The sequence below is a fragment of the Eptatretus burgeri genome, chromosome 1, assembly GCF_056783735.1.
Source record: "Eptatretus burgeri isolate ZD-2024b chromosome 1, Ebu_testis_v1, whole genome shotgun sequence".
Lineage (NCBI taxonomy): Eukaryota > Metazoa > Chordata > Myxini > Myxiniformes > Myxinidae > Eptatretus > Eptatretus burgeri.
The window spans coordinates 130,814,694-130,834,602 of record NC_140961.1 but is presented as its reverse complement, the minus strand read 5'-3'; the positions used below and the strand labels follow the sequence as shown (position 1 = coordinate 130,834,602).

At 40.9% G+C, this 19,909-nt stretch overlaps 1 protein-coding gene across 1 annotated transcript in view; it reads right to left on the bottom strand.

Annotated features, from left to right (window-relative positions):
* Nucleotides 1–7,957: 7,957 nt before the first annotated feature.
* LOC147035423 (uncharacterized) overlaps nucleotides 7,958–19,909 on the bottom strand; it is a 105,780-nt gene continuing 93,828 nt past the window's right edge. The window contains exon 7 of the mRNA XM_085898213.1: nucleotides 7,958–8,176. Coding sequence (XP_085754339.1) covers nucleotides 8,156–8,176 — 21 coding nt within the window. The 3' untranslated portion in view covers nucleotides 7,958–8,155. The remainder of the gene's footprint in view (nucleotides 8,177–19,909) is intronic.

The following is a 19,909-nucleotide window of genomic DNA, read 5'->3' as shown; positions in this document are numbered from 1 at the left end:
ATTTGTCCAGAGTCTTTACATCAGGGTTCAATCTCTGTTATTGCTCTCGCACTTTAATGCTTCTCTTTTCCTATTAATATTTCATTATCAATTATACATACAGTACCTTTACCTGTTGCTTGACGACTGAAACCACAATGGTTGCACAATGGAGCCAACTGTGGTCAGCGTGACATCATGTCCTGTGTGTGTGTGTGTGAGTGTGTGTGTGTGTGTGTGTGTGTGTGTGTGTGTGTGTGTGTGTGTGTGTGTGTGTGTGTGTGTGTGTGTGTGTGTGTGTGTGTGTGTGTGTGTGTGTGCGCGCGCAAGTTCTTTGCAACTCCAGGCAGCTCTTACACAAACAAGCCTTTTCAGCAAATTCATTGAATGAACGTGAGCTTGACTATATTTTTGTGCCTTTGATAATTCTCAGTAAATGCATTTCACAAAGGCAAAGAATATGTTTCCGGTTTTTGACTGACCTTGTAGTTTTTAGATCCTCGTGGAGGATCTCTAAGTCTTACTCACGTTGTTGTTCTTGTGGACTTTTTTTTGTTTCACAGCCGACAGTTTTCATCGAAACTTCCTGAAACTTGGCATATATATGTAAAAATACCCCGCGCAGACAGTAACGATCTCCGATTTTGAAAATTCCTCCTAGAAAAAAAGTTATGACGTCAAAATATCTCCGCTAATGGAAATCGCCTAAAAAATTATCTCCAAAACTAGGCAAGCTTTTTGAATTCTGTTTGCGGGAATCGAACAGGGCATTAGCAGAGATGAATTACCGCACATATGATGCATCACTATGATGTCGTATCAATTTAATGGTCATTCCTATTTTTTGATTTTTTTTTGTTTCACAACCCAGAGTTTTCATTGGATCTTCGTGAAACTTGCCATGTATATGCAGAAAGCCCACGCGCAGGCAGTAACCAGCTCCGATTTTGGAAATTCTTCCAAGAAAAAAAGTTGACGTCATAATATCGCCACTAATGGAAATCGCCTAAAAAATTATCTCCGAAACTAGGCAAGCTGTTTGAATTCTGTTTGCGGGAATCGAACAGGGCATTAACACAGATAATTTATTGCACATATGATACATCACTATGACGTCATATCAATTTTTATGGTCATTCCTATTTTTTGACATTTTTTGTTTCACAACCCAGAGATTTCATCGGATCTTGGTGAAACTTGCCATGTATATGCAGAAAGCCCACGCGCAGGCAGTAATCATCTCCAATTTTGGAAATTCTTCCGAGAAAATAAGTTGACGTCATAATATCGCCGCTAATGGAAATCGCCTAAAAAATTATCTCCGAAACTAGGCAAGCTTTTTGAATTCTGTTTGCGGGAATCGAAGAGGGCATTAGCAGAGATGAATTACCACACATATGATGCATCACTATGACGTCATATCAATTTTTATGACGTCATTCTTATTTTTTGACATTTTTTGTTTCACAACCCAGGGTTTTCATTGGATCTTCGTCAAACTTGCCATGTATATGCAGAAAGCCCACGTGCAGGCAGTAACCATCTCCGATTTTGGAAATTCTTCCTAGAAAAAAAGTTGACGTCATAATATCGCCGCTAATGGAAATCGCCTAAAAAATTATCTCCGAAACTAGGCAAGCTGTTTGAATTCTGTTTGCAGCAATCGAACAGGGCATTAGCACAGATAATTTATCTTAAACCTGATACATCACAATGACGTCATCATTAAGAGGACGAGGATCTTAGGTCATTCAAGCTTGTTAAATACTAGAAGCACAGGCTCCCGACGGGAGCGGCCAAGTGGGTTATGTTGTTATCCTTATTCAAACATGTAATTCAAATTACCTCTCCAAAATACTTCTTACTGTGTCATTCAAAACACCCCACTGCACTGGAACACATGGGGACAGGAATACTGTAGGTACTGTAAAGGGTGGGACTTGTACTACCATGTCTAACCAGGAGGTGGCGCGATACGATACACATTTACATTGAGAATGTGTCCCTCCTCCCATCCCTCCCACCCACACCCCCAGGACCACCAGCAAAGATAAAAACACCCCTACACACCAATTGTGGTCATGCTGATCCCATGTAGCAAGTCTGGATGTAATCATCCCAGAACTGTAGGTGGAGTCAGTGAAACACACACACACACACACACACACACACACACACACACACACACACACACACACACACACACACACACACACACACACACACCAGTCAGTGAATTATAGTAAGGATTCCACAAGTAATCTTTCCTGCCTTTCTCTCTGGAAGAGTTGGCTGATGTAGAAGGTTGGATACTTGAGCAAGCCCTCGTCCAGACTGTCATTCATCACTGACAAACTTAGAATGTCAATTATAACTGAAATTTGGAATTGACAGACATCATGGTGTCCAGATTGTTTTAGTTATCTCCTTCGGTTTCCCTCTGGCTTTTGTGTGGGATTGTTGTATGATCGCTCCTCGTGGACAAATGTTTTTGAAAATGTGGAACATTGGCTTTATCTACATGTGTGATTAAGAAATATCAATCTCCTGGAAATAAAAATAGATTTATATTATTATTATTATTATTATTTTGAATGCAGCACGTGGCTGTGAGAAGCATAATTTGCTGGGAGTGCAGCTCTGCCGCTAATGCAGTGCCCGCTTTAGGTTAGAGCTGGAATTTGAAATTTGTTCAAGGTTCTGGCGATAGCTCGCCTGCTCAACATGAAGGACACCATGAGATATTTAACATCCACAAACTCATGGCGGCAGATGGGATGCCAAATTTAAAGTCCACCCGAGTGACAGCACACGCACTGAAGAAATGCTCCGCATATAAAACACCTGGGTCGAGATTCAAACCCAAGCTAGACATCTCAGAGCTGTGAGTGCACTATGACTCTATGCTATCCTTCTAGCTCATCAAGATTTTCATGAAAGAATGGCTTACTAAAGAGATGGACTGAAGAGGCATTATAGCCAAATATTTCAGGAATTGTATGTGGAAGGTCCTAGCATAAACTATATGTGAATGTCTCCCAAAAAGTTTGATTACCTTCAAGAAAAAGTGAAGCCTTGCATCCAGAAGTGACATGTTTGAGAGATTCAATTCCAACTGCACTATGGCTCGAATCAACATTTGGATTTTTGGCAGATTATGCTTTCCTCTGCTCGAAACCAAGGGATGTGACTAAAGAAACAGTAAACTCGAACTAACTCAGTTATAACTCTATTGTAGAAAATAACTGACATTTTAAACATCAACCTTCAGTTATGAATGAGGGGAAGAAACTCAGCAAGTCCGAAGGTTGGGCTAGCAGTTTAATGGGGGTAAAAAAAAATGACAGGGAAGGATGAGGGATGACAGATTATGGTGAACTGTCGCTTGATGCCCTGGAGGGAAGAAAGCAACTCAACTGTCTCTGGAAGGTCGTTACACAAACGGGAGAAGTGAGCAACAAAAGGGTGGAGGTGGGCTGAAAGCCTGGATTCTGAAAGTTTAACCAGGAGAGGCTCACTGGAAGAACACGTGCGTCTTGGAGGAGCTGGGGAGGGTTACATGGCCTCAATGAGCTGATGGAGTAAAATGGGGGAGAGGTGGTTAAAAAAAAATGCAGAGGACTGACTGTGATGTGGCATCGATAGGTCTTGCGTATCGGCTTTCATTGTGGTCAATGCCAACAATCGCGAAAACTTCACATTCCACAAAATCCAAGAGAAAGATGTAAAGCGGTTGCTCCAGCCGATAGGGGAGAGCAATACTCCATTGAGCCGCGGACAAAGTCCTTATTGGCGATGAGTAGTTCTGATTTTTCAAGGATTAACTTGAAAGGACATTTTAGACTAACCCTAACATTTTAGAAATTTGGCTGGTGCTGACCTTTTTGCTGATGTTGACCTCAAAAATAATAGGCTGTTGAATTCAGTGACCTGATTTGCAAATGCTCTTAAAATTTCAAGTCAATCACATGAATCACGTGAATTTCCTTGTGTGTTTCCTTGTGTGTAATCCACACCCTATAACAGGAAAGCAACAAACATGCCCAACATAAGTAGTAATTCTTTACAAATGTGACTTTAAAGTAAAGGCAAGTTGAACTCTTTCATTATCAAAAGTTTATATAGTATAATGAGATTATAGTGTAGTTACATTCATGCCTAAAGCCTGTATCTCACTGGGCTGTGACAGCTCGTGACTAGTTGGAGACACCAAATTGCGATAAAACAGCGATAATTTTCACTTGGAATCACACTGAATTTAGACTAAAACACATTTGCGTATGTCTCACGAATATCGCACGAATGTCCCACGAACTCCCGGCGAAATTTGGGATGAACTTCGCCTGGAGTTCGCATACATGTCGCACAACATTAGCGTGACGTTCAGGTGACAAAACTGAGATTTTTTGGCACATGCAACCGTCGCGCGACGGTCACACAACGGTCGTGTGACCCTCGCGCAAATGTCGTGCAACAGTCGCGCGACAACTGTGCGTGACAATTGAGAAATCGGGACTATATATATATATATATATATATATATATATATATATATATATATATATATATATATATATATATATATATATATATATATATATATATATATATCTATGAGGCCTCTCCGTTCCAGCAATCATATTGTCAGTTGGGAAACGAGTAAGAGAGTACCTGACTGAGTACTACAATGGTGTGGGAGCTGTGCCCTGGCAGAACAGGATGGTGGGATTACAGGAGAATCCTGACCAAGCCTGATTGTTCAATGTGTTCTGTTACTTGTCAACGTTCCACCCACAAACAATGTGTGTGACCCAATTGTTCATCTGCCTTGATAGGGGCTTGTGGGTGTGACCATATTTTGTGTGTGACCTAATTTATGTAAAAATATGTGTGACGTGATTTATGAATGATGGGAAGGTGAAAGGAATGATGGGAAAGTGAAAAGTTTGCATTGAAGGCTATTACTCAGAACAGGAGAGAAAGAGGACAGACAATGCTGGTTTTACAATATGGACTATGAGTTTTTTTTGTATTTTTTTAAGTCATATCTGGATTGAACTATTGTGAATCTATCTACATTACATTGCATGTCACATTTGTCGCACCTTCTGACTCACGGAAACTAAATTGAGAAGGGTTCGAGACCGGTTCGAGACAACCGCGACGACTCTGTGACTATTTTGAGAAAATTTGTCGCACAAATTTTTTGAACATGTTCAAAATTCCAGTGACACCAGTGTGACGTCCTGCGACTCACGCGAGGAAATTGAGAACCAGCGCGAACGTTTCCAGACATTTTGGAGAATCCCGTTCGCATTTTGTCACGAGCTGTCGCAGCCTAGTGAGATACAGGCTTAAGGCATATCCAAATCTGACATGCAAACAACATCCAAGTGAGAGTGAGTAATTGAAAGACAACTCGAAAGCATCTGAAAATGCAAAGCCTGTCCACGTCCCTTATCCATTCAGACTTCTTCTTCTGTATGTTAAACATGACAAACACAGCTAAAACTAGGGCACTCTTCGACATTGTGATGTCAGCAAATATGCCTTCGCCCACATTATTACATCATTACACATTCTTGCACGAAGTGTGATTTAAATCCCTGAACCCAGATTCATAATATTAAATACTCCTGATCGCCAGAGCATGCATCCGATCAGGTTGAAATGTAAAACATGTATTCCCCATGACTACTGGATCATAATTGTGATGTTTCATGTCGATTGATGAAGTGGTTCAAGAGAAATAATTTTTAAAAGATTTTCGTTTAATTGAATATGGCTGCCAGACCATGTGACCTATTAATTATTTGTGAACAACCTGGTATCCCCAAGGCTTGGGGAACATGGATGGGAAGTTTCCCCTCAATCTGTGAAGCCGTTCTGGAGAAGAAGGTTTATTCTTTAAAACCAAACACATCAGGTTTTTTTTTTAAAGGTTTATTCTTTAAAAAAATCAGAGCTGCCAAACGATGTGATCTAATGATGTCAGAAGTGTAAAACGTTTGGTTCCTCATGGACAGACGATCATACCTGTAAAGTTTCGCCTCGATCTCTTCAGCCATTATGGAGAAGAAGATTTTGAAGGTTTTTATGTTAAAAACAATATGGCTACCAAACCACGTGACTGATGAGGTCATCAACTCCCCCCCTCCCTTCCCATACAATTTAGCTCTAGATGACCCTCAAAAACTTTCATATTGATCGGATAAAGTGTTTGACGTATGCGATCATGACGTCATAACAAAGCCACCTATGACATCATCAAAACATCACACTTGTTTCCCATGGAGAGTACTTGACATGTGCCAAGTTTTGAATTTGTTCCATGGAGCAGTTTCGGAGATACAGGGGTGAAATGTTTTTCCTTTTACCAACATGGCTGCTACACCACCTGACCTATGATATCATCATTGTCATCAAAATATTCTACGTGAGTAGTCGCACCTTTGGTGAAAATTTTGTGCCAATTGGGTAAGTGGTTGCAGAGAAAACAGAAAATTAGCATGGACGGACGTACAGATGGACCACCCGAAAACATAATGCCTCCGGTGACTTCGTCAGCGGGGACAAATTTTTTTGGGAGATTTTAGGTGATCTTGACCTTCTGACCTCAAAAGCATGAGGCTTCACCGATCCAATATGCAAACCCTGCTGAAATTTCAAGTCAATCCAATGAAAATTGACGATTTTGTGCGACATTGACCTTTTGACCTCAAAAGCATGAGGCTTCAGTGATCAAATATCAAATTGTTAAAATGTCAGGTAAATTGCATGGAAATTAAAGATTTTGTGTGACACTGACCTTTGACCTTTTGACCAAATTATTAATTTGTCTTCTCCACATTCTCATAGTAAAGCTTTGTTTAAAATCTGATGACAAAAGCTCAATTGGTAAAAAAAAAAAAAAACGTATGGCCCGGACAAACCCAGGAGGCAGACAGATACACAGCTAAGTGATTGCAAAACTCCGTTTCCCGCTGCGTGGGGGACGGCCTAATGAAATTTTCCTGTGATGGTGAAATGCATTATTCATTGTACTTTGAACTAAGTGCTCGAGAGCTTGCAAACTGTCGCTTCGGGAACCTGTTACAAATGTAAGAACAAACTCATCAGGTTTGTTTACCCAAAACTATTATGTGTAGCTTTTCATGGTTGCTTCATGCAGCTTTCCTTAGCTGGAAGAACATGGAAGGAGTCCACTCATTTATTGTCCTAACCACCTTGCGGAATTCAATCGGTGAGAGCTGATTGGCAGATGGGACACTGAGTTTAACGTCTATCCGAGGGACGGCACAAGCATTGATGAATCGCCCTGCCTGTGAAATACCAGGATGACAGTTTATAGCTTGGTTGAGACTCAAACAGGCTATACAGCTCAGAAGCGAGTGTGACGAGCTCTGGGCCAATTAGCCAGCCCAGAAATCTAATTGCGTGACATGTTATGCAGTCGTTGCATGAGAGCAAGACATGTGGGCAAATTGCAGGTCTCATGCCCAGTGGGTGAGATTTGATAGGTATGTATTCTGTCAAGTTATTTCACAACAAATCGTGGTTCATTGTAGTTGGAGGAAGGACAAGGTGAAAAGATTGTAGTATCTTTATTACAGTGGGAATTATTTGCATTTAACCAGGTGTATGCATCCATACAGGTGGGATTAAATCTTCATTCACGTGGTATGCCACATACTTGGTTTATATGCATAGCAACACAACCCCCTGGTACGTGAGTAAACGTTCAGAGACATCCATGCAAAATATTACGAGCACCGGTTGAACTTCGGTAATACAAAATAAAACAGAAATACTGAACATAAGAAAATTACATTTTGACAAATGCTGCTTTGTTGATCAATAGATATGTGCAGTTAATCACAGATTGTCACCTGAAGGTGATCTTTGGCTGTAAAACATTGTTGGAGGTTATTTTGCCATCGGTGGCAATTTTTGAAAGAAAGCAAACGGAAGCAATAAAGAACTTTAAAATTTATAGTTTACACGAAGGCTTTTAGAAATACAGCGTACAAATGAAGCTGAAGAATAAATACGCGATGCGAACCAATCAGAGACTTTTTTGCAGGCACTTCCATTGGTCCAAAGTCTCACTTGGAGTGATTCAGGGAAACTTAAGTCAGATGAGGCTCACATTTTCATTCCGACGTACTCGTTTGTTTCAGCATTTCATCTCTTCAACCTGTAAATAGACATTTTGCACATGTCAAGTGGCACACATCAAGTGGGTGGGGATGCAGCAGGCATCCATCGCATAACTTTCAAAAGCAATTATCTTTTGGTGGAGGAGTAGTAATCTTTTTAACAATGTAGAGAAAAAATAACCAAAGTTTGTTGCATCAATACTTCCCACACTTGCAATTTGTGCTTAGCTCAATAGTATTGTGACGGTTCTGCGATTGTCAGGTTGTAGAAGAGTTTAAGCGTAAATGGGAATAAGACTTTTCAGGTTGTGATTTTGGTGGTGAGATTTCTTTTATTGTGCCTTTTGCTTGTATTTGATCATTGGAAATGTGTTGCTTTCACTGACCCTTGTAAATCATGCTGCAATTCTTTGGTAAATTGTTGTTTCCAACCTGCCAGTTTCGTCTCTTTCCTATTGACTCGATTAAGGTGTACTAGTGAATTAGATGTGAAGTTTTACCCCTCCAATTGGCTCTACATATTAGCCAGTGTATACTTTGAAGTTCTGCTCAGCTGCACCTGATCAGATACGATAAGAGTACGTATCGAGGGTATGAGCCCCCTTTGATACTGCCAATACAAAGGAAAGGTAAAGTGCAATGTCGCGGGACCCTGTCTGATTGGCGATACCAATCAGCGTTCGTGGTTGATTAGCAACCTGCCGGGCTAAGGATTTATCTGTGGCTGGTGGCCTCAGGACCAGGCGTTCAGCAAGAACCTGAGTGATTTCCCTTGTGGCAAACCTCAAACCTTGGGGCACAATAATATTAATAAACACTATGAGCAATATACCATGTGATATCAAGTGATGTGTTTGGTTGAGAGTTGTGCTCGTTTGGGATCATCATAGACTCTTCAGCATGGCAATTAGATCTAACCATTGAGCTAATTACAGTGGCCTGCAAAAGTATTCAACCCCCCCCCCCCACCCCCACCATTCAAACTCGTCTATTCATCATGTTCTCCAACATCCAAGCAAAATTTCTGATCAGAGTCCATTTAGTGTGAACAGAATTAGAGATTATGGTCAAAATATATTATAAAAGATATTCAGTGGCCTGTAAAAGTATTCATCCCCGACTAATCATGTCACGCTTAGAATTAGATGAATTACAAATTATGTAGACACAATTTTTTTCAAATGAACTTTTTGATTCATAACTGAAGAGATCAAACTAAACATTGTTATAGTTGAAGGAGGTTTCATGTCAGGAATAGCTGCAAAAAACATGTACAAGTCAAAATTCACTTGCTGTAATAGTTAGGGAATTTTAGCAAATTGTATTGACCATCTGTGAAAAATTGCTTACCAAAAAATTTCTTCACTAACGTATTCATCTCGGTGTCTACGAACACATCAATTAGTGCAAACCCAAATCCTTGTGGAAAATTCTGGGGAGCCAATCAAAGTTCGGGTGCTCAGAGGGCCTGTGCGAAAAAACCGGAAAAATTAACTTTTGCCAATATTGACTTGTGGGATGTCTAACTAGGGGTTTTTTGGGGTGCTGAATTGATTCCAACCATTCTTTTTTGAGAAAAAAAACACTCCTTGATCATATAAAATGTATTTTATTGAAATTTTTAACAGAACTGTGCTCAATGGAAATGTTGCTTCGTCAGCTTTTACAACCTTATTCATCAAACTCCCCAGTATCTTCCTCACTCCTCTTGTCATCCAGCTGGTTTATGTTCAGGCAAGAGTTACCATGACAGATGCCGCAAGCAGAAATACACTTGACTCCTTGCTTTTTACAACAGCACCTGAGTGAGCTGCAGTCCCCCGCACAGTTGCAGCTGGCAAACGTCAGGAGGTAGTCTGGTGCAATGGGGTCTGTAGAAGGGACTGTTGCATATCCTTGCTCAGTGAGTTGCCATCCATAGTCCTGGGCATCCAACGATGGACTTTGCAGCATCAGCCAGTTTCGAGTCTGGAGGTAAGCTCGGAGAGAGTGCTGTGCTGCAGCTCCTGTTGTCGGGGGGAGTTTCTCAGGTTTTATGCTCCCAGTAGCAGCTCGCTTGCTGAAGATGTCGAATCTCAAGTCTTCCAAGTCTTTGGAGGATTTCCCATGGAACATGAGCATGAAAAGATGACAGCCTGCTTTAATGATATCACCTTTCTCAGCTCGGATGTCCATAAACACGTCCATTGCCCTCTCTGCTTCATCAGTCTTGCAGAGCTTGCTTAGCAAAGTTGGTTTGCTAAACCCAAAAATTGCAGACACTGTATCGCAGCCAGAGAAGCTGTGCAAGAAGATGAGATACCTCCGGTATATCTCTGGGAGGGCCTCCCGGATCTTTCCGACATCGTAAGATGTTTCTTTGGCTGTCGTGAGGAAGATCACATGGTCTGCAACATGATGAATCAGCATAACCAGGACGTCTGTGTCCTCAGCCCTCACCTCGACAGGGGACTCTCTTGCCTCATCTGGAGCTGCGCGGACGATGGAGGTGTCGGCATCATCGGAGCATTGCTGTACACTGATTCCATTCCTACTAAATGTCTCAGCAAGGAGCAGAATGAGATGGGCTTTGTTGTTCTTGTTATCGAGGAACTTTTCTCTTGCAATGATGATTTTGAGATCCAGACGAATCTGAATATCACAGCATGCATTCTTTGTTCGTCTCAAGCGGTCATGGTCCTTGGTGGAGCTGCCATATCCGTCAAAGACCACCGTTATCCGGAGGTGATGGCTCCCCATGGACTTCACAAACCAGAGGTAGCTCTCGGCAAAATCCTTCCAAGTAAGGTTAGCCTCCCACTTGACATTGTGCAGGAGCCACCCACCATCAACCACAAGGCTTGTGCAGGGGGTTTGTTCGACAGGTGCCATACATGCCTTCAGGGACCTTGCTCGGGCAGCCTTGTCTGGCTTTCGCAACTTTTGATTTTTGTCAAACAGAGACATCGGTTTTGGCGTCAACTCAAAGCGCAGAGCTTCTTTGGTCTTGACTTCACGCTCACTGATGACAATGAGGCGGTTGAATAGCTTCAGTGAGTCAATGACCAGCTTCTCGCCATTGACTTTGGGTCCGGATCTGAGGCTTGCAAGTGATTTGACCTTGTTTTTGGTTACCATTGCATCCACAACAGTTTTCCCATCCATCTTAGCCTGTATGGCTCTGCCAACTTCTTCTGCTTGATCAGCGTTGACTTGGTCTTCGGGAGTGCTGCTGAACTCAGTTGAGAAGGACACCAGAGTCTTCTTGTCCCGTGTGGCATCGAAAGGGTTGACTTCCTCCAACCACCCAACTGTGGTGTTGACAGCATCGTTATCTCTCTTCATTTGGGCTCTTTTAACGTCGGTGTGGACAGGTACCCCACATTTGACCATGCTTCTTTCTAGCTCTTGGTGAATGAACGAGAAGTGGTTCAGAGTCTGAACCCAAGACTTATGAGAAGACTCATTCTGAAAGCGGCCTCTGTTTAGACCACCGGAGGATTTTGCCTCACGCATGAGTGTGGTTACATCCTTGTCCATACTGTCCTAAAAAAAAAATGACATTTTTTTGTAAACAACAGACAGGACATGAAATTTTGACACAAAACAGACAGAACACACATACAGTGGTGTTTTAACATTAATAGGTCCACTCTATGTTGAATATATTCAACTTCTATTGAGTCCGGAACACAATAATTTTATAGCTAAAAGCTCTTAGCTAACGTCAGCTAACACAGAAAATTCTACTGAGCATGAGCACAAGTATTACCAACAATATAGCAGTGGTTTCAAAAGTGTTGTATGCTGGTTTCAGCACAATTTGAACAATCTGAATCAATTGAGCCAAATTACCGCAAAACACAGTCTGAGATATCTAAAAATGTATCATATCAATATTTTACGGCCAGGGATTCATTTTTCCTCAAATCTAATGGTTGGAATCAATTCAGCACCCGAAAAACCCCTAGTTAGACATCCCACAAGTCGATATTGGCAAAAGTTAATTTTTCAGATTTTTTTTTTTTTTTTTTTTTGCGCAGGCCCTCTGAGCACCCGAACTTTGATTGGCTCCCAGAATTTTCCACAAGGATTTGGGTTTGCACTAATTGATAGATGTTGGTAGACACCAAGATGAATACGTTAGTGAAGAAATTTTTTGGTAAGCAATTTTTTCACAGATGGTCAATACAATTTGCTAAAATTCCCTAACTATAAAAGTATTCAGCCCCTAAGTCAGTATAGTACTTGGTGGAAGAACCTTTTGCAGCAATGACTGCAATGAGTATTTTTGGGTGGGTCTCCACCAGCTTTGCACAGTGAGATGGTGAAATGTTTGCTCATTATTGATGTGAAAATTGCTGTAATTCTGCCAAGTTTGATGGGAATGCCGTCGATGGATGCAATCTTCAATTCTCGCCACAACTATTCACTTGAACCCAAGTCAGGACTTTGACTGGGTCCCTCAAGAACATTTATTTCTTCTTATTCAACCACTCCAGTGTGGCTTCAGCTTTATGCTTCGGATCATTGTCCTGCTGAAATGTGAATCTCCTACCCAGTTTCAGATTCATGGCCGACTCAAGCAGGTTTTCATCAAGGATTCTCTTGTACTCTGCATCTTCCATTGTCCCTTCTATCCTGACGAGCTTGCCAGTCTTTGCTGATGAAAAGCAGCCCCTAACATAATGCTGCCCAGCACCATGCATGACATTCGGGATGATGTTGTGACTGGGTGATGAGCAGTTAGAATGACAGACGTAATGTTTTGAATTTAAACCAAAAAGTTAAATTTTGTCTCAACTGACCACAAAACTTTTCTCCACATGCCTGCACTGCAGCATCATAAATACAATTTATCGTAAACTCCATATAAACTTTTCGATGACTTTTTCAGTAATGACTTCTTTCTTAGCACCTGCCCATAAAGGGCAGCATTGTGAATGGAATGGGATATTCTTGATTGAACACTCCCACCCCCCACCCCCCACTGAGCCTTGCAGATCTTTCTAATCATTGTTGTATTTAGTGACATCCCAAAACAGTTTCCCGCTTTCCTGGCTGATTAGTTTGGATGTGTGACCTGATCTGGGTAGAGTCTCAATGGTATGATTCACCTACCACTTCTTAATGATGGATTTCAATGTACTCAAAGAGAGAATGAGCGACTTTGAAATCTTCTTATATTCCTCTCAACTGAACGGTGTTTCTCCACCCCTTTATGTCTGACTTCTGTGGAAAGATCCTTGGTCTTCATATTGGCCTTGTTGGTTGACCAAGTGAGTTGCACCTTAAAACACCTTAGATAAGTGGGGTGTGGGGGTGGGGGGATAATTTTTCTTTAAGTTGAACCACCGATTACATACAGGTGAAACCCATTACACTTATTTTTTAACCTTTCAAACAAATAATTATTTACGGTTAATGAGGCAAAGGATTTGAATACTTGAGAAAAAGTCATGAGAAAAGGTTTGTGAAACCTTTAAAATTTTCTGTATTTCTGCATAAATTTGACCTAGAATGTGATCAGAACTTCATCAGTCATAATAATAGATTAAGAGAACCTGATTAAACAAATAGCACTCTCACACACAAAAAAACAACTACTTTTTCCATTTATTTATTAAGCAAAATGATCCAACTTTCAAATCTTAGTCAGAAAAAGTATGTCATGCTTTGGCTTTACGTTCAGGAATTTCTATCGGCTCTCAGTGGAGGATGGAATTGTGACCGATAAGCAATGACTCATTTGATTGAACAAGCCCTCCAGGCCCTGAAATAATTTTTGATCTTTCTGTCTTGCATGCTGAGTTTCACTGCTTTAAATTTATTTTCTTCCATTTTTATACGTATGGGAGGTCGTGTATGTTTCACAGTTAATCGTGGACCCACGAACACAAGTTACAGCCTGTATACCTCACAGGTGAACGTGGACAGGATAGAACTCGCGTAATTACTGGGAAGTTCGTGTTTGCTATCTGGTAAGTTTGTGAAGTAATAAAAAAATTAAATAATGATCAGATCTATGATCAGTCACTGATAAGTAAGCCCCACCACCCACAAAAAGATGAGCATTTTTTGAAATTTATTATTTACTTCAACTTCAACACTTGAATCTTGTTTGCTGAAACAAATGGTGACATGTTCATGAAACTTGTCAAACTTTCCTCATTGTCATCATCCAAGATTGTTGCAGCCACTCTAAAATCAATGCCATTTTTAAGTGAGCTGTCGAGAGGGTCAAAAGCATTCTGGCCAAGCAAGGGACATCAACAATGTCCACAGTAACTACTCCTAGTCCACTGGAATACATCCAGATATGTATACCCCTCCACAGACACCTAATGGTTGTCTACTCGGTGTGCCGTTCACCCAACGATGACGACCCCATATAAACTTCAATTTTTACCATAATGGATAAACGTGCAACCATCCCTCCATTGAAACTCTATTCTTCATTTGTGGTGACTTCAACTACCACGATGCCAGCTGGCTGGGTCTGAGCTCTGCAACAACCAGCCAAATATGGCATTGTTGCAAAGGCCTTCTGCGACTCTGTGGGTCTGACCAAATCTGGGACTTTCCAACTGGGATTTCTATAACTGGTTCATCCTCCCTGCTGAACCTGGAAATGACTAACTTTCCATCCAATCTCTCATATTCCTGCTCTGCCCATCTGACGATGTTCTTGTCAAAATCCATTTCTCTGGCTATTCTAAGGCTCAATATCACAGAATGTTCCTGTTTGAACAAGCCAAGTAGAGGAACAGGGAATGCTATTTGCCCTCTCTAAAAAGGATTGGAGCTGACATTAACACACCATCTGATATTGATTCAGTCTGGAAATACTTCCGCAAGAGCCTCACTCTCATGCACAGGTTTATGTCATCCTGTCTGCAGCTAACCAATCTATCCTTTCAGCTCAAGTACATGAAAGGCCTGTGGTGAGGCAATTGTGGTCAAGATAATTGCTTTCTGAACATGGTAAGCTCACCCGACTCAAGGCAACTCTACGTCACTCGAAGTGTACATCCATCTTCAGACAAGCCACAATAAAATCTTTCAATTCTCGATACAGAATTCTCCAATCAGTCACCTTCCTCAAAGCCATGGTGGCACCTTGTCAAGTACATCTCTGGTGGGTGCTCCCACTCCAACCTACGTCACATCAAATGTTGCCCTTTCATGCTTCTCAAATTTATTATTCCCCATCAAAGCTTCAAAAAAAACCAAATATATATATATATATATATATATATATATATATATATATATATATATATATATATATATATATATATATATATATATATTTCACTCCAACAAAATAAAACATTTTGCCTGTATTTCCTTCCTTCATTTCTTCCTTTCTCAATTCTTCCAAATTCAATCTTAATTTAATTTATCTGTTTTTTTCTTTAAAAGTTTCAAATTCCATTTTAAAATTCTTTACTTTTCTTATTTCACTGTCATGTTTTCTTCTTCTTCTTAAATCACAGTGTATACCTCTTGTTCTTCACAGGGTTTCTTTCCCAAACCTGTCCCACTCACCATTATCTGATGGGGGTACAGAGGGTGGCATTTGCCCCCGGGCGCTGGGTTCTGTTAAAAAAACTATTTATTTAAATTATTGTCTCATAAAAATTAAACAGAATGAAAAGCAGACATATTGCATATAACGAAACAAATGACACAATGATCAAAACAAATCACACTGACAAAAGGAACAAGATTTGACATGGAAGTCACCTTCAGAATTAGAGTTTTGCCATCGGCTGAACATTTGCCTTCATCATCTCGACTATGTGAATCACTTATAAATAGAAGGGTACTCGGTAGAGCGCACACCTCCACCACGTAATGCCTGATCTACGAGAACATATCGGGCCCAATATATTTTTGAAATATCATGCGATACAGTACTATGTCGTTTTTGGCCCAATCTCTCATAGGTGAAGAATCACTTAAAAAAAATTCTAGTAGTCAGATCCGGAACCAGAGCTTCACCAAAATCGAATCATTCGTCCTTGTCACACACCCAACCTGTCCACAAAATTTTATTCGGATCCGTCCACAACTTTTTGAGATATCCTGTACACAAGCAGATAAACAGACAAACAGACAGAAACATGTAAAAACATAACCTCCTTCATCCTCGGTGGCAGAGGTAACAAAGCTTCTTCTTCTCCAACACATTTAATGCCTATTGCATACCCTGGAGAATTTCCCACAGTGAAAAAGCATGTTCCTGAGTGTTGAAAACACAGACTGAATGCCAAATCCAAACAGAATGATCAGGACTCTGGATTATCTGATACTTGGGATACCATTCCACTTCTTGGTCAATGAAGTGTTAGGACAAAAGAAGCATCTCTGATGCCAAATTATTCTGGTAATTTGTTAAGCATCAAGTATCCACCATGGAAACAAGCTGAATGGTACAAATCAGTTCCATGTTGAATGCTGCAGTCAGCACAAGCTGTGGTTTGAGGAATATCAGGTGATCCAATGAGACCACATCTTCGGTCCTCAATACATATACACCTCAATACATACATATACTTCGGTCCTTATATACACCTCAATACATGTGAAACGAGAAGGGCACTCTTTGGCATGGTAACGTCATCAGATATGCCTTCGCTCACATTATCACATCATTATAATGCTTGTATCAAGTTTGATTTAAATCTGTGAAACCACATTCAAAACACTAAATAATTCTGGCTGCCAGACCATGCATCCGATCATGTTGAAATGTAAAACGTATATTCCCCATGACTACGAGATCATAATTGTGAAGTTTTATGTTCATTGATGAAGCGGTTCAAGAGAAAGACATTCTGGAAAAGGGGATTTTAAAAGGTTTATTTTTCAAAACATCAGAGCTGCCAAACCATGTGACCGATGACATCACCGGTAAAGCTTTGCCTCGATCTGATCAGCTGTTTCGGAGAAGATTTTTGAAGCTTTTATGTTAAAAACAATATGGCTGCTGAACCACGTGACTGATGTCATCAATTCCCCCACCCCCCCATACAATTTTGCCCGAGATGGCCCTCAACTTTTTTCATATTGATCGGATAAAGCATTTGATGTGTGCAATTATGACGTCATAATGAAGCCTTCTGACATCAAAAAAATTACCATTTCCCATCGGGAGTACTTGACATGTGTGAAGTTTCAATTTTTCCATGGAGCAGTTTGAGATACAGAGGTCTAAAGTTTTTCCTTTTCCCAACATTGTTGCCACAGCACATGACCTATGACACCATAATTGTCATTAAAACATAAAACATAAGTATTCACACCGATGTTGAAAATTTTGTGTCAATCGGTTAAGCGGTTGCAGAGAAAACAGAAAATTAGCACGGATCTATGTATGTACGGACGGATGGACAACCCGACAAAATCATGCCTCCAGTGACTGTCAGTGGAGGGATAAAAAGTATTGCCCTGAACGCTCAGCTGGTAGAATAATGAAACTGAGGAGGATGTCAACATGGGATGGAATCAGCAAAATGTACCAATGTACCAATGAACCAATGTTATCGCAAATAGCTATATTGGGGGGGGAACCCTTCCTCCCTCCCTCCCTGCTTAAGAGTATGGTCCCAATCTCCTCCTCCTCCTACCTCCTCCCCCCCCCCCCCACGTAATCCTTGAAGACCCCGATTTTTTAAATAGCGTGAAACAACATTGGCACATCATGGCTGACGAAGGCTGTGGTCAAGTTTCATCAGAATTATGAGTAGTTGCTGAGAAGAGAGCAAATACCTTTATTGGGGGAGAATCCCCCCCCCCACCAACGTCGATCCCCTCATTGCCTGATTTGTTTTAATGGTGTGAACAAACTTTGGTACATCACAGGTGATGAAGGTTGTGGTGAAGTTTCATTGAAATTGTGTGTGTAGTTTTGGAGGAGAAAGCAAATGCATATTCTGGAGCGCAATCCCCCCCCCCCCATACACTCCCTTTGACCCTGAAATTTTTGATGCAATGAACAAACTTTGGTACTTCATATGTGATGAAGGTTGGAGTAAAGTTTCATCGGAATTGTGTGCGTAGTTTCTGAGAAGAAAGCAAATACCTCTTTTCGGGGACAACCCCCCCCAGTAAAAAAAAATCCCTCTGTAAACCCCCCCCAGGTCAGGTCAGGTCAGGTATGGGAGCATGCGCCAGAGCAGCATGTTACTGCGTCCACTTTCTGCCGGTACTCCAGGGGTCTCTGTCTGGCCATCCAAGCTATGATGGGGAATAAGAAATTTGAGAAGCATGCAAGGGAAACATTTGGGAATGTCATTTGATGTGAAGGTAGGGTGGAGTGGGAGCACCCACCAGAGATGTTCTTGACAAGGTGTGTCACAAGAACGAATTGATTCGATTTTGGTGAAGATCCGAATCCGGATATGGATATGGATACGAGATTTATTTAATTTTCAAAGTAATTCTTCACCATTGAGAGATCGGGCCAAAAACGATATGGTATTGTATAACTATAGCATGATATTTCAAAAATGCATTGGGCCCGATATGTTCTCGTGGATCAGGCATTACGTGGCGGAAGTATGCGCTCCACCAAGTGCCCTTCTAGTTTTTAATATGAGATGGGCAAAGCATAGAAACGAATGAAACACGGTGAGTTAAAAAGGGTCTTCTTATTCATTTTAGTTCTGGTGTCAGCAAGAGCATGTGTTAAAGCAAACAAATGTTTATCTCCCGTTTGTTATCCTCGCTATCTTTATTGGTTTCTCGTTTACAAAATATATCAATTGAGGCACAAAGCTTCCCTCCCTTTATAATGGGATGGTTTATCTGTATGCAACTTTAATACAGGGACTGAAAATTCGTTTCTTGGCTTCCACTGGATGAAAGTGGCTGCAAATTTCAGAAGTAAATCCTTTGTACGTCGATGTAATATGTCCAAATTTCAGCAACGTCCATTTTGGCATTCTTGAGTTTTTAAAGAAAACCCTCAAAATCAACGTTGGTGTCTGTCAGTCTGTCCATCCGAAATGTGTTGGTGCTCATATCTAAAGGCTACACATTGAAACTCGCTTAAAATTGGAACATACATCGGCTAATACATCTAATTAATGGCTTGTGAAACAAATTCCACCTAAGTGCCATAGTTTTTACTTTTTTGCTATTTTTTGCTCATTAGCTATGAGCTTGAGTTCTGTTCTTGTGCGGTACAAGTATGCAACAGTGGTGTTGTTAAAAGCAGAGACTTCTGCAGCAATCAAGGGAAACACAAAGCACCCCTCCCTTAATATGGAATGGTTTCTCTGTATGCAACTTCAACACAGGTACGAAGTATTCCGACAGGGGGCTTGCCCCCAAAATAGGTATTTGCTTTCTTCTCCAAAACCGCACAAAATTGATGAAACTTGACCACAAACTTCAACACCCATGACATACCAAAGTGGGTTCATGACATTAACAAAAAAAGAAGAAGAAAAAAAGATGGAGTCTAAGGAGTGTACAGCGGTGTGCCCACCAAAATAGGTATTTTATTTCTTCTCTGAAACTCCACACGATTTTGATTAAACTTGACCACAATCTTCATCACCCGTGATCTACCAAACTTTGTTCACACTATTAAAAAAAAAAAAAACAGTCGAAGAGGGTTTACCGTGGGGGGGGGGTGGGGAGGGTGTTGCCCCCCAAAATAGGTATTTGCTATAACATTGGTTTGTTGGTACATTTTGCTGATTCTGTCCCACATCGACTTCCTCCTCAGTATCATTATTCTACGAGGTGAGTGCCCAGGGGTATTGTCCCTATTTTTT